The sequence below is a fragment of the Pteropus alecto genome, unplaced genomic scaffold (genome assembly GCF_000325575.1).
Source record: "Pteropus alecto unplaced genomic scaffold, ASM32557v1 scaffold22, whole genome shotgun sequence".
Classification (NCBI taxonomy): domain Eukaryota; kingdom Metazoa; phylum Chordata; class Mammalia; order Chiroptera; family Pteropodidae; genus Pteropus; species Pteropus alecto.
Window position 1 is genome coordinate 1,042,440 of NW_006434839.1, and position 14,536 is coordinate 1,056,975.

General features: G+C 34.7%; 1 protein-coding gene across 1 annotated transcript in view; it reads right to left on the reverse strand.

The window, feature by feature from the left end:
- The window catches only part of LOC107195561 (putative inactive serine protease 58), a 21,411-nt gene extending 8,088 nt beyond the window's left edge, over positions 1-13,323 (reverse strand). The window contains exons 1-4 of the mRNA XM_015588286.1: positions 13,287-13,323; positions 4,601-4,742; positions 937-1,184; positions 6-137 (exon numbers count right to left, since the gene is read on the reverse strand). Coding sequence (XP_015443772.1) covers positions 6-137; positions 937-1,184; positions 4,601-4,742; positions 13,287-13,323 — 559 coding nt within the window. The remainder of the gene's footprint in view (positions 1-5; positions 138-936; positions 1,185-4,600; positions 4,743-13,286) is intronic.
- Between the last annotated feature and the right edge of the window lie 1,213 nt (positions 13,324-14,536).

Consider the following 14,536-nt stretch of genomic DNA (forward strand, 5'->3'; position numbering starts at 1 on the left):
GTTGCCTGGGTGTTTGCTTCCTAGCATGCGTTCTATACAGAACATGTCTTCAAGGAATTTTTCGCGCAGTAATTTTTTGCATTTTATATCAGAGTTCAATTCAATCTCCATACTGTGCAGTTCATTGCCTTGATGTCCTAAGCACAAGAAATAAAGCAGAATTTCGTTCCTGTTTGCACTTTCACAAGGCATCCTGCCTCCTCCTACTTCTTCCCAGTTAAAATGAACTGCAGAGGAAGAATTGATGAGATTCACCATGGATTAAACATATCAGCTTGTCCTGCTCAGCTTCTCATATATTATAGATTACCAGCATCAAAGCGGGGTTGGTGAAAGACACTCCACACATCTGAATCCAAGCTATGCCATCACTAAGTTTGTGACTTTGGACAATTAGTTAATCTCCCTGAGTCTTGGTTTCCTCATTTAAAAGATGTAAATCCTAAGAAAACATCTACGTGATGTATGATGATGGTCGAATATTATAGAAAGGATGCTTAGTGCCTGGTGCGTAATTAGTGCTCAACAAATAGCTATCATTGATGTTGTAATGATAACGATATCACTCCTGTTAAGTGAAAGGAAAATATGATTTTCAAAATTTTCAAAATAAGATTCAAAGAAGTTAAAGAATTCACCCATAACCCTATAATAAATGGCAGAACCAATACTCAAACATAGATCCCTGAATCCCAGCCTCCTGTCGTGTGTGCCAATGTAAAATATACAAGTAACGCCTTGATTTAGGATTTGATTCCCAAAGCCCTACTACTCTACAGAGTCAATGCTGTTACTCTATTTCAAGCTTCACACAGGTGCTCAGAAATCTGGCACTGGGCCTGCACATTCTGATTTCTTCTCCTAAATCCTCAGAGGTCCTGAAAATGTGAATATATCTATGAACACAGCTAACTCTACTTTTTGACAGTCACTCACCAAAAAATTCTTTATTCTTTAACCAGGTGTAGATCAAGCAGTCTTTAACTTCATTCTTCATGAGAGTCGGCAACTGAAAACTCTTGGGGGAGAAGGTGAGGGGTGCAGACAACTTTATCAGCATAAGGTCACTTTTAGAAGAAGTGACAGTAAAGTTTGGATGAATAAAGATCTTCTCATAAGGTAGAATCTCCCCCCAAAAGTCTCGAAAACTTTGAGAACCACCACGAAAGATGATCTGGAGATCTCTGGAAAATGAAAAAAAGAAGAAAAAAATTGATACTATCACACATTACAAGCCTAATCTCTCTCTCTCTCTCTCTCTCTCTCTCTCTCTCTCTCTCTTCCCTGCTCTCTCTCTCTCACACACACACACACACACACACACACACATTCACGCTTTCCTTCTAGAACAATCCACTTAATCTCTCCTCTCATCTGTGTCCGTTTGATCTTTTATGCGTAGCTACCACTGGTGGTCATGTAGGTTATGCACTATATAAATTCAATAGGGATCATTCACCTAGCCTATACAGTGAATGGTGCCTCCAAGAGATAAGCAGTGTAATAGCTTGGGCTCTACTCTTACAGATACCAAATAAAATAACCTGAAAGTATCTCTTTAAAAAACAAAAACTAATAAACTTATGGGACAATTGTGACCATTCTACTAATGCAGAGGAATATCTCAACAAAATTCTCTTAACTATTGATATCGAGCAAAAAAAAATTAATAAGACTACAGGAGATTTGAACTACACAATTAAAAAGTTGGATACATGTAACACATAGAGAACCTCCCACCCTAAGATTAGATAGTACACATTCTTCCAAACATACAAGGAAGATTTATAAAAATTGACTCCATACTGGTTCAAAAAGTAAGCCTCAACTATTTTCAAAAAATTGGTACCATATAGATCACATTCTCTGACCACAACACAATTAAATTAGAACTCAAAAGATTTTTTATTGGGAAAGTTACCCCCGAAATTTACTGCCCCCCATAAAAAATCTAATGGAATTAAATGAAAAATTTAATCTTATGGAAATTTTAAAAATTGTTTAGAATGTAAACAATAATAATGGCCCATTCCAAAGATGTTAGATAGAAAACCCACAGGAACATTTATATATATGTATATATAAATTATTAGAACTAACAAGAGAATATAGCAAAGCAACAAGCTATAAGATCAATTTATGAGTACCAATTGCATTTCCATCACCAATAAACAGAAAAGATAATTTTATGAAAGGACATTAATTAAAATGTAATAAAAAAATATAAAGCACTTTAGGAATAAATTTAATAAGATACGTGCAAGACGTGTATGCAAATAATATAAAACTCTTAAAATATGTCAAAGAGAAACTTAATAATTGAGCAACATTGCAGATCCATGGCTGGGAATAATCAATATCGGGAAAATATCAATTGTTCCCAACTGGTATAAAGAGGCAAAGCAATTCCAAATAAATACCAACAGTTTTTAATAGAACTTGACAAGCTGATTTTTAAATTTATGTAAAGGATACCTAAGTGTTGCTGATTTAGAATAAAATGGCGGACTTACCCTATCGGACACCACAAATTATGATAAAATCATCATTATTAAGAATTTTATTATTGTGGTACTGGTCCATAATAAATAAAACAATGAAACAGCATATAGAGCCTAGAAACAAACCCATGTACAGATGAAACTTTGATAGATGACGGATGTGATATTGCAGATCACTGGGGAAAGAAGAAACCATTAGATAAACGATACTTAGATATTCTTCTTACTATGCTAAAAGAGTGAAACTGGATCCCTATTTCATATCATTTGCAAAAGTCAATTCCAAATGATATAAATATTTAAACATGAAAATCAAAGCTTTAAAATCCATAGATGTAAATTAAAATATATATATTTCAGATCTTAAGGTCATAAAGAATAGTGTCAATTAGGCACAATACACAATAACCACAAATAAAGATTGATAATTCAAGTGTTAAACTGAATTATATCAAAGTTAAGACTCTTATTCATCAAAATGCACCATAAAGAGAAGATCAAGCCACAAACTGGAAGAAGATATTTTTGACATATATTACTGGCAAAAGAGAAATATCTAGAGCATTTGTAGAAGTTCTACAAAGCAAGTTTTTAAACATTCAATACACAAAATGTTCAAGACATGAAAGAGTATTTCCCAAAAGAAACATTATTGGCAGAAGGAGGAGAAGGAGAAAGGAGAGGGGGAAATAAGATGCTAATCATCACTAATAATAAAGATAATAAAATTAAGTGCAAAATAAGATATTTGACAACCAGCCAAAAAATAAAAAAGTTGAACAATACCCAATGTTGGAAGAACACTTATAAATCGCTGGAGGATGTATAAAAGTGAACATGTGCATCCTCTAGGATCCAGTAATTCCACGCCTAATTATAGCAGTCTCCTTATCTGTGGGAGATACGTTCCAAGACCTCTCAGTGGATGACTGAAACCGTGGATAATACCAAACCCTATATATGCCATGTTTTTCCCTATATTTACATATCTATTGTAAAGTTTAATTGATAAATTAGGCACACTAAGAGATTAACAACAATAACTAATAATAAAATAGAACAATTATAACAATATACTGTAATAAAAGTTATGTGAATATGAGGTATCTCTCTCCCTCTCAAAATTTGTTATTGGACAATAGTCACCCTGCTTCTTGTGAAGATATGAGATGATAAAATGCCTATTAAGTTGAGGATTTTCACCTTTTCATTTAAAGGAAGCACTTTATGGCTCCTCTTTGGCACATCCAAATTGCCAGTGCTGCTACTCTTGTGGTTTGGGGCCATTATTTAGTAAAATGAAGGTTACTTGAACATAAGCACTGTGATACTGGTGACGGTTGATCTGATAACCCAGATGGCTAAGTGACTAATGGGCAGGGAGTATATACAGCGTGGATATGCAGGACAGAATGTGAAGATGTGAGATTGTATCATGCTCCTCAAAATGGATGTGCAATTTGAAACTTATGAATGTTTATTTCTGAAATTTTCCATTTGATATTTTTGGATCATGGGTGACTGCAAGTAACTGAAACTGTGGAAAGCAAAACCATAGATAAGTGGGGACTACTGTATATACCCTAGAGTTATATACTATGAGGTATACTTGCAGATATACACCAACCGGTATATACACTAACACATATAAATATTGCAAATATATGCACAAGAATACTCTCCAAGGTACATGGTACAAATATGTTCAAAATAGTAGAAAACTAGAAATAACTCGAATGTCTGTAAAAAATGAACAAATTGTGTGACATTTGCACTGAAATATTATACAGCAATAAAAGATGAAATATGGTCCCACATCTAACACTTTGGATGAATCTTAAAAACATTAAGAATGATTTGCAGGGTTATTTTTACATATATGTATGCTATTATACAACATTATTTTTCATTTCTGGGTATGTTAAAAACAAGGATGTGGAACTTTCCTTAGTCAAGTTTTACCTGAGTAGCTGAGCTCCCCTTCACCATCATAGCCCTAGGATTTCCTGATGAGCATAGTTTCTTTAGAATTCCTACAAAGAGTGTCGAGTCCCAGTCTTGGAACTTTGGAACAGAGTGGACTGATCGCCGTTACTTACGGTAAGAAGCAGTGTGCCGCAGTCAGCACCCACTGAGGGGCGATCAGAGTCCCCACGCAGGGCTCGTAACTAGAATTCAGGTATAATAAGTAGAAAAGATGATGTAAGTCTTCCATGTCATCGCTAACGAATGGAACAACACCTAGAATACAAAGAGAGGAGAATCAAGGGGTTTCCTTTAACCAGCTGATTAAAGGAAACTTGGGAGTGGTTCTGGAGATTTCAAGATGTCACTGTCAGACAATATCAGTATTTACCACATACTAATCGCTCGGCTCCTACTCTATAGCACTAGAGAACCATACTATAAAAGCACTGTACTAAGTTCTTCATATACTTTTTTAAAATGTTTAATTTCAAAACAAAAGAACTGTGGGTGGATAAATTTTATGCTGTTTTACAGATTAAAGATTTAACATTAGGAAATTTCCTTCAGGCCATACATCTAGTGAACGTAGTTGGCTCAAGGATTCGGATTTCAGACTGATTCTAAATTCCAGGAAGGCACTTCTCTACATGACCTCCCTGCTTCTCCTCCACCTGTCTGCTGACACCTTAGCTCATTTTCTGTCTCCCAAAGGCTTATCTGACTATCCAAAGCCACAGCAATGCAGCCTTCCCTACAGCTCCCTAACTTTTCCTACTGGTTGATTACAGGGATGCTTTGAAACTAGTCATCATGACTCCAAAAGAAATGAATTGATTAACTAATTAATTAATTAAAATTAAAACTTTAATTCTGGCATGAGAATGCAGGGAGAGATACATTGTCCAGATGGGCACGTAAATACAGTACAGTACTTATTCTCTGGAAATAGGTGCCTGGATTCAAATTCCGGCTCTATTCTTACTGGTAATATGAACTTAAACAAGTTATGCAATCTCTATACCTTAATTTCTTTATTTGTACTGAGCTCTTCGCTGAACTTCTATCTAAGGGTCATTGTGAGACTTAAATGTGTTAATATATGTAAATTGATTGGAAAAATGTTTGGCATATAACGAGTGTTCAATAATGTCATTTCTTACCAATGCAATTTTAAACAGAATATCCAAGGGCTATGGGACAACCACAAAATATGTAACATATGCATGATGAAACACCAGAAGGTAAGAAAGAAAGAAACAGAAGAATATTTGAGACAATAACGACTAAGAATTCCTCCAAATCAATGGCAGATATCCAACCACGCATCCGAGAAAATCAGAGAACACCAAGCAAGACAAATGCATAAAAACAAACAGCTACATCTAAGCATATCATTTTCAAACTACAGAAAACCAAAGAGAATTTTTGAAATATCCTAAATTGAAGCTAGAGGAAAAAAATACCTTATCTATGGAGGAACAAAGATAAGAATTACATCCAACTTCTCCTCAGAAACCATGCAAACGAGGAGAGAGTGAAGAAAAATATTTAAAGTGTGGAGAGAAAAAAGACACCAACCCAGAATCCTGTACCCTGTGAAATTAACCTTCAAAAGTGAAGGAGAAATAAAGACTTTCTCAGACAAACAAATATTGAGGAATTTGTTACCGGTATATATGACTTGCAAGAAATGTTAAAAATAAGATCTTTAAGAGAAAGAAAATACTATAGGTGACAAGCTCAGATCTACACAAAGAAAAGAAGAGCATCAAAGAAGGAATAAGTGAAGGTAGAAAACTTATTTTTTTCTTAATTGATATGTTTTCTCAAAATATTAATAGCAACAATGCATTCAACTATGCTTGTGCATTAAATATATATATGCATATATATAACTGAAATGGATGACAGCAATGATATAAGGAACAGGAAGGAACAATTAGGATTATTTTGTTTTTATATGGTACACGCACAACCTGTGAACTGGAATAGTGTTATCTGAAAGTGGACTAAGATTTCTTGTAAATGTATATTGCAAAATCTAGGATGAAAAAGAGTTTTTAAAGGGAAGCATAACTGACATACTAAAAAGGGAGAAAAAAATGGAATCATGTAAAATGCTCAATTAAAACCACAAAGGGCAAAAAAGATAAAAATGGTAACATAGAACAAGGGTAACAAGTACAAAACAGTAACAAGTATCGTAAATACTAATCCAACTATATCAATAATTACTTTGAACATCAATGGTCTAAATGCACCAATTAAAAGACAGATTTGTTAGAGTGGATCAAAATATATGACCCAACTATATGTTGTTTATAAGAAATTCACTTTAAATATAAAGACACATGTAGATTAAAAGTAAAATATACCATACTAACAATTAAAAAAAAGCAAGATTAGTTAGCTATATTAACTTCAGACAGAGAAGACTTCAAAGCAAGGAAAGTTATCAGAGATTAACAGGGACATTACATTATGATAAAGGACTCAATTATCCAAAAAGACATAACAATCTTTAATGTACATGTGACTAAAGACAGAGCATCAAACTATGTGAGGCAAAAACTGATAGAATTGCAGAAAGAAATACATAAATCCATTATTATAGTTGGAGACTTCAACACCTTTCTATCAGAAATGGACAGTTCCAGCAGGCAGAAAAATCAGCCAGGACATAGTTTAACTCGACAGCACCTACGATCAACTAGATATAATTGACAATTATAGACTATATGCAAAAATAGCAATATACATTTTTCTCAAGCTCACATCAAATATTCACTAAGACAGAACACATTGTGGACCATACAACGCACAACAAATTTAAAAAAAATAGGAATCATGCAATGACTGCTCTCAGGTCACAGTGAAATTACAATAGAAATCGATAACATAAAGATAGCTGAAAAATCCCAAATATATAAAGACCAAACACCACATTTACAAATAATACATGGTCAAAGAATAAATCTCAAATGAAACTTAAAAATATTTTGAACTAAATGAAAATGAAGACGCAATTTACCAAAATTTGTGGATGTAATGAAAACAGCGTTTAGAGAGAAACTTTTAGCATTGGATGTATATATTAGAAGAGAAAGATCCAAAATCAATAACCTAAGTTTCCTCCTTAGGAAACTAGAAAAAGAATAAAATAAGCTGGAGAAAAGATATAATAATTAGAGCACAAATCAAAGAAATTGAAATAGGAAACAGAAAAATTAATGAGACCAAAAGCTGGTTCTTTGAAGAGATCGGTAAAATCAATAAGCCTCTGGTCAGGATAACCAAGAAAGAAAGAGTACACAAATTACTAATATCAGAAGTGAAAGAGGAGAAATCAGTACAGATCCCACAGACATTAAAAGGACAAGAAAGGAATACTATGAACAACTCTGCCCACAAACACTGTAACTGAGATGAAATGGACCAATTCCATGAAAAACGCAATCTGCTAAAACTCAAGAATAGACAACCTAAACAGGGCAATGTATATTAAAGGCATTGAATCAATAATAACCTTCTAAAATAGAGAGCAATGGGCCCAGATGAATTCACTGGTAAATTCCACCAAAACATGTAAGATAGAAATTATACCAATTCTCTACAATCTCTTTCAGAAAATAGAAGCAGAACTCATTCCATGATGCCAACATTACTCTAATACCAAAAACAAAGACATTACAAGAAAAAAACTACAAACCAGTGTCTCTCACGAAAATAGATGCAAAAATCGTCAACAAAATATTAGCAAATCTAATCTAACAATGTATAACAAAATTATACACCGAGACCAATTAGGATTTATCCTAGGTGTGCAAAACTAGTTCAACATTTGAAAATCAATTAGGAGCTTCTTCTCTACGTTTCCTTCTAGCACTTTCATGGTTTCAGGTCTTATGTTTAAGTCTAATCCATTTTGAGTTAACTTCTGTGAGTGGTTTAAGATAGGGGGCCCAATTTCATGTTTCTGCTTGTGGTTAACACATTTTTCCAACACCATTTGTTGAAAAGACTATCCTTTCACCATTGAGTGGTCTTAGTTCTCTTGTTAAATATTAGTTGACCATATATGCAAGGGTTAATTTCTAGCTCTCTATTCTGTTCCATTGGTCTATATGTTTATTTTAATGCCAGTAACATACTGTTTTAATTACTACAATTTTGTAGAATAGTTTGAAATCAGAAAGTATGATGCCTACAGCTTCTTCTTTCTCAGGATCGCATTGGCTATTTGGAATCTTTTGTCATTCCACGTAAATTTTACAAATTTTTTCCTATTTCTTTGAAAAATTCCATTGGAATTTTGATAGGGATTGCACTGAATCTATAGACGGCTTTGGGTAGTATAAACATTTTAACAATATTGATCTTTTCAAATTCACAAACACGGATATATCTTTCAATTAGTTTGTGTCTTCTTCCATTTCTTTCACCAAAGCCTTGTAGTTTTCATTGTACAGATCTTTCACTTCCTTGGTTAAATTTGTTCTTAAGTATTTTATTGTTTCTGATGCTATTATGAATGAAATACTAGAAAACTCCTACAAGAAAACATAGGGAAAGTTCCCTGACACAGGTCTTGGCAATAATTTTTTGAATATGACACCAACAGCACAAAGAATAAAAGCAAAAATCAGCATGTGGAGATACATCAAACTAAAAAGCTCCTACACAGCAAAAGAAACAATCAACAAAATGAAAATGTAACCTACAGAATGGGAGAAAAATATTTGCAGACATAGGGGGTAAATACCCAAAATACACAAAGAACTCATACAATCCAACAAAAAAACCAAACAACCTAATTTAAAAATGTGCAGAAGAATTAAATAAATATCTTTCCAAAGAAGACATCCAAATGGACGACAAGCATATGAAAAGATACTCAATATCACTAATCATCAGAGAAATACAAATCAAAACCAAAGTGAGATCTCATCTCACACCTATCATCAAGAAAACACAAAAATCCTCCATAAATATTAGGAAATTAAATCCAGCAACATATAAAAAAAGAGTGTACACTATGACTAAGTGGAGCTTATCGCAGGCATGTAACATTTTAAAATCAATCGAGGTAATCCACTACGTCAACAGGTTAAAGGGGAAAATTTATTATGTCAATTAATGCAAGGGATAGGAAGCAGTTGACAAATTTAACATCCACTCCAATATAAACTCTCAGCAAGTTAAAAAAGAGATTAATCGTCTCAATTTGATTTAAAAAAATAATAAAAGCATCTACAAAACCCTACAGTTACCATCATATTCAATGGTGAAAACCTGAATGCTTACCCACTGAGATCTGAAATAAGACAGCACTGTCTACTCCCAACACTCTTACTCAAAATAGTACTGTACATTCTAGTCACTGCAATAAGGCAAGGAAGAAAAGTGAAAGACAAAGTGGCAAGGAAGAAATATAACCATCCCCATTTGTAGGTGACATGATTGTCTACATAGAAAATTCCAAGGAATCTACAAAAAACTCAAAAAACTCCTAGAATACGTGAGTTCAGCAAGATCAACACACAAACATCAATTACACTTCTATATACGAACAATGAATATATGGAACCCAAAATTAAAAATGCAATACTACTTATAATTACTCTGAAAAAAATTAAATAATTATGTATATAGTTAACAAAATATGTACAGAATTTTATGCTAATATTAGAAAACATTGATAAAAGAAATCAAAGAACTAAATAAAAGGAATACGTGCTGTGTTCATCAACTGAAAAACACAACATAGTAAAGATGCTAATTCTCCCCAAAATGATACATACGTTTAATGAAACACCTATCAAAAATCCAGCAAGATTTATTATATTCAGAGAGAAACTTATTGAAAAATTTATAGGAAAAGTCACAGGCTAATACAATCTTTAAAAAGAATAATAAAGTAGAAGAGATCACTCTACCCAATGCTAAGACTTGCATATCTAGTTACAGTATTCGATACAGTGTGGTATTACTTTGACGAGACATGTGTATCCATATGTCCATTGCAGCATTATTTACGATAGCTGATATATGGAGGCAACCTGGGTGTCCATTAATAGGTGAATGGATAAAGAAAAGGTGATGCATATATACAATGGAATATTACTCAGCCATAAAAAAGAATGAGATCTTGCTATCTGCAACAGCATGGTAGACCCAGAGGGTATTGTGCTGAGTGGAGTAAGTCAGACAGAGAAAGATGAATGCCATATAATTTCACTTATATGTGGAATCTAAAGAACAAAATAAATAAACAAAACAGAAACAAAACTCACAGACACAAAGAACATTTTGATGGTTGCCAGATGGGAGGAAGGTTGGGAGAATGGGTGAAAAGGGGGAAGGGATTAATATGTATAAATTATAGTTATAAAATAGTCATGGGGATGTAAAATAGAGCATAAGGAATATAATAAAAAATATTGTAATAACTATGTATGGTATCAGATGAGTACTAGATTTATTGGCGTGATCACCTCATAAATTATATAACTGTCTAATCACTATTTTGTACACCTGAAATAAATGTAATATTGTATGTCAACTGTAATTGAAAAATAAAATATTATTTTTTAAAAAGACAGTGTGATATTGGCAGAGAAGCAAACACATAGGTCGGTTGAAACATAACAGAAAATCTAGACTTAGACCGACACAGGTATGTCCAACTGATTTTTGACAAAGGGCAACAGCAAGTCAATGAGGTACAGCCTTTCGATAAATGGTGCTGGAGTAACTGGACATCCATAGACAAAAAAAAAAAAAAAACCTCCACCCAAACATCACACATTATACAATAATTAACTTAAAAATGGATTACAGTCTTAAATAATAAGTAATAAATATAAAACTTATAGGGGGAAAAGGAGAACATGTTTAGGACCTAGGGTTACACAAAAAGTTCTTCGACTTGACACCAAAACCAAAATCCATAAAAGTTGAACAATGAGACCTCCTCAAAATTTAAAATGTTTGCTCTATAAAAGATAGTTTTAAAGACAAGTTACATACTGGAAAAATATGTGTAAATCTCACATCTGACAAAGGGCTTGTATCTAGACTATCTTACTTACTCTCAAACTCAACAGTCAAAAAAAAAAAAAACCCAAAAGCAAAGTCTAATTAGAAAATGAGCAAAAGATGAAAACATACTTCACTGAAGAGACTATACATATGGTAAATAAGCACGTGAAAAGATATTCAACAGAATAGTCACTGGGGAAACAAACATTAAAACTACAATGAGATAATTCTATACATTTAACAGAATGACTAAAACAAAAAAATGGTGGCAAAGATGTGAAGAAAATAGCTAGCTCATACATTGCTGGTGGGAATGTAAAATGGTGCAGCCAATCTGGAAAACAATTTGGCAGTTCGGTATGAAATTAAACATACAATTACCATATAGTCAATAATTGCATTTTCAGGCATGTCTCCCAGACAAATGAACTTATTACCACAAAAATGTAGCATCTTTATTCATAGATGTCCTTCAGTGGTTGAACGGTTAAACAAATTGTGTACATCCATACCATGAAATGACAGTCATAACAAAAAGGAACCAACAATATATACACAACTGGTACATATCTCAAGGGAATTATGCTGAGTGGAAAAAGTCAACCATAAAATGTAATTATAATTATATGCTGTACAATTCCATTTGCATAACATTTGTGAGACAATAAAATTATAGAAATGGAGAACAGATTAGTAGTAGTTACCATGGGTTAGGAGCAGGGAGGGAGAATGAAATAGTGTGTCTCTAAATGGCCACACGAGGGATACTGTGGTGGTGGAACTGTCCTGTGTCTTGAAAGTGGTGGTGGAAGAAATCTGTATATGTGATAAAACTGAATAGAGTTAAATACAACTCATGCAGACACACACACACACACACACACACACGCACACGCACACGCACACACGCACACATACGCGCACACACACAGAGTAAAACGAGACACCTGAACAGGCTGCGGATTGTACCAATGGCGGTTTCATGGTCTGATATTGTATTATAGTTACCATGGTAGACACTGGGTGATGGGTACCTGGGACTCACACATTTTTTGCAACTTCCCATCAATGTGTAATTATTTCAAAATAAAAATTTTAAACAAACAAGTACAGTTAGAACTCTTCATAGTTATATGTCTTTTACATAATTCTTTCCCCTAAACTCTTCCCAAGAAATCTTTTCCACTTATTCCTAAAAACTCAAATTCTTTCAATATTCTCAAAATTCCAAAATCCGTCTCCTAACTCTGACTCCTGTCTTGAGCTCCAGACCCTTATATTCAAGTGGACCTCTCCATCTGATGTCTCAAAGGCACCTCGAGTTAATGTAGAAAACGGGACAGCATCCGTTATACAAGTTCTATATAAGTATATGCCTTTATGGTGGTGGTGGCGGTGGTGATTATTATTACACACTATGTTTTAAATCCAAAAGAACAAAATCTACTTTTTCCTTTTGAACATTACAGCTAAATATCTACTTCTTTTGCTTTTTATGTCTTTTATAAACTCCTTTGTCTCCTTCCAGGATCCCATCTCCATCCTCCCTTCTGGCATACCTCCATGTTTCAGCCAAAGAAATTTATCACACATTCAGGAGGTTTTAAGCCCATAATAAAAAGATTCAGGTGCTACAAAATGGCTGAGCCTGTACCAAAAATGACTAAGCACATCACCTACTTCCAATCCACCCTCTCTCTCTCTCCAATGAGCTCCACAGCCTCACCCCTCTACAGAATTCTAATCAACTTGACAAAGACATCTTCAGTCACTTACCAGTCACCATCAGCAAGATTAACAGGACACACTTCATGTTGGTGCCTGAACTCTGTTCTAAGGGTAAGGATATAGTGAAAACCAACAGGCACAAAGCGGGGATAGAACTTACACCCCGCGTGGGGATTCTGAACAGTGGAAGGAGGTGCAGGGGAGAGAACTGGGTGAGGATGCTCTAAGTCTTTAGTCTAGAGGCTCTCCTTCCCGTCTGGATCCTCAGCGTGAAGAAGGATGGCAGACATGGAAACCTTTTCTGTCTAAGGGAAGTCTCCCCCGTGGGATGATGAGTTCCAGGGATCTGAGCCTCCACCTCAACTAGGGAAAGGAATTCCAAAGTAGGAGTTCAAGCGCACCTTCCGCGGAGTTAAAATTCATCCCACGCTCCCTTCCCTAGCCTCTCAGTTCTTTTCACCAGTTCCTTCCCCACTGACTAGCATCCCTCCCTCTACATGTCCCATTGCCCCCTCCTTTCTGGGCTACGCTGCTGAAGCAGAGCTGCCTCCACCCCTCTGTGTGACACCGATTTCCCTCCCCTTTATGTATGTCACACTCAGCCCACCCCTCCTCAAAACCGCTTCACTCGTATGGGTTCACATCTCACAACCACAGACATCACTAGAATAAAAATTCCCAGCCATTACCAATACTAGCGTTCCCATGAGATCTCTAAATCTGTTCTTACCACACTGCCCTCCGGGACACAGCCTTGCTCGCTTGTTCTCTCTCTCTCTCTGTCTCTCAACTTTTTCTGTAGCTGCCTTTTTCAAACTCATTTCGGTGGCAAAACAGAACAAGAACATTACTAAAATCAGAAATCGGTTAGATGGCAGAACGAAATAGTGATAGACTTAAGAGTCCCTATAAATCTCGTATGCTCTGTGGAATGAGGCCGAGGACAGGTATGTCTCCATATGTACATGGAATCTATAATAACACTAATAGATAAAGAACGTAATAGCAACGAATTACAAACATACATGGAAATGTTGACTATCTTATACACGCACACGCCATCCATCCATCCATAGAATTCTAAAGTTATTTTTTCAAAGAGAAGCCTTAAGAACGATGTCCATATCGGATATCTGTATCCTGAAGCAAATAATAAATTTTTATTAATAAATAAAAATAAACGAGATTGGCAAACTAACAGGAGCATTCAAAGGCTAAAGTACTATAAAAAAGTGATTAGTGTCAAAACAAGAAAGCTCACACTGAAAAGTAGTTTGGTAGGCCTGGTGTGCACAGTG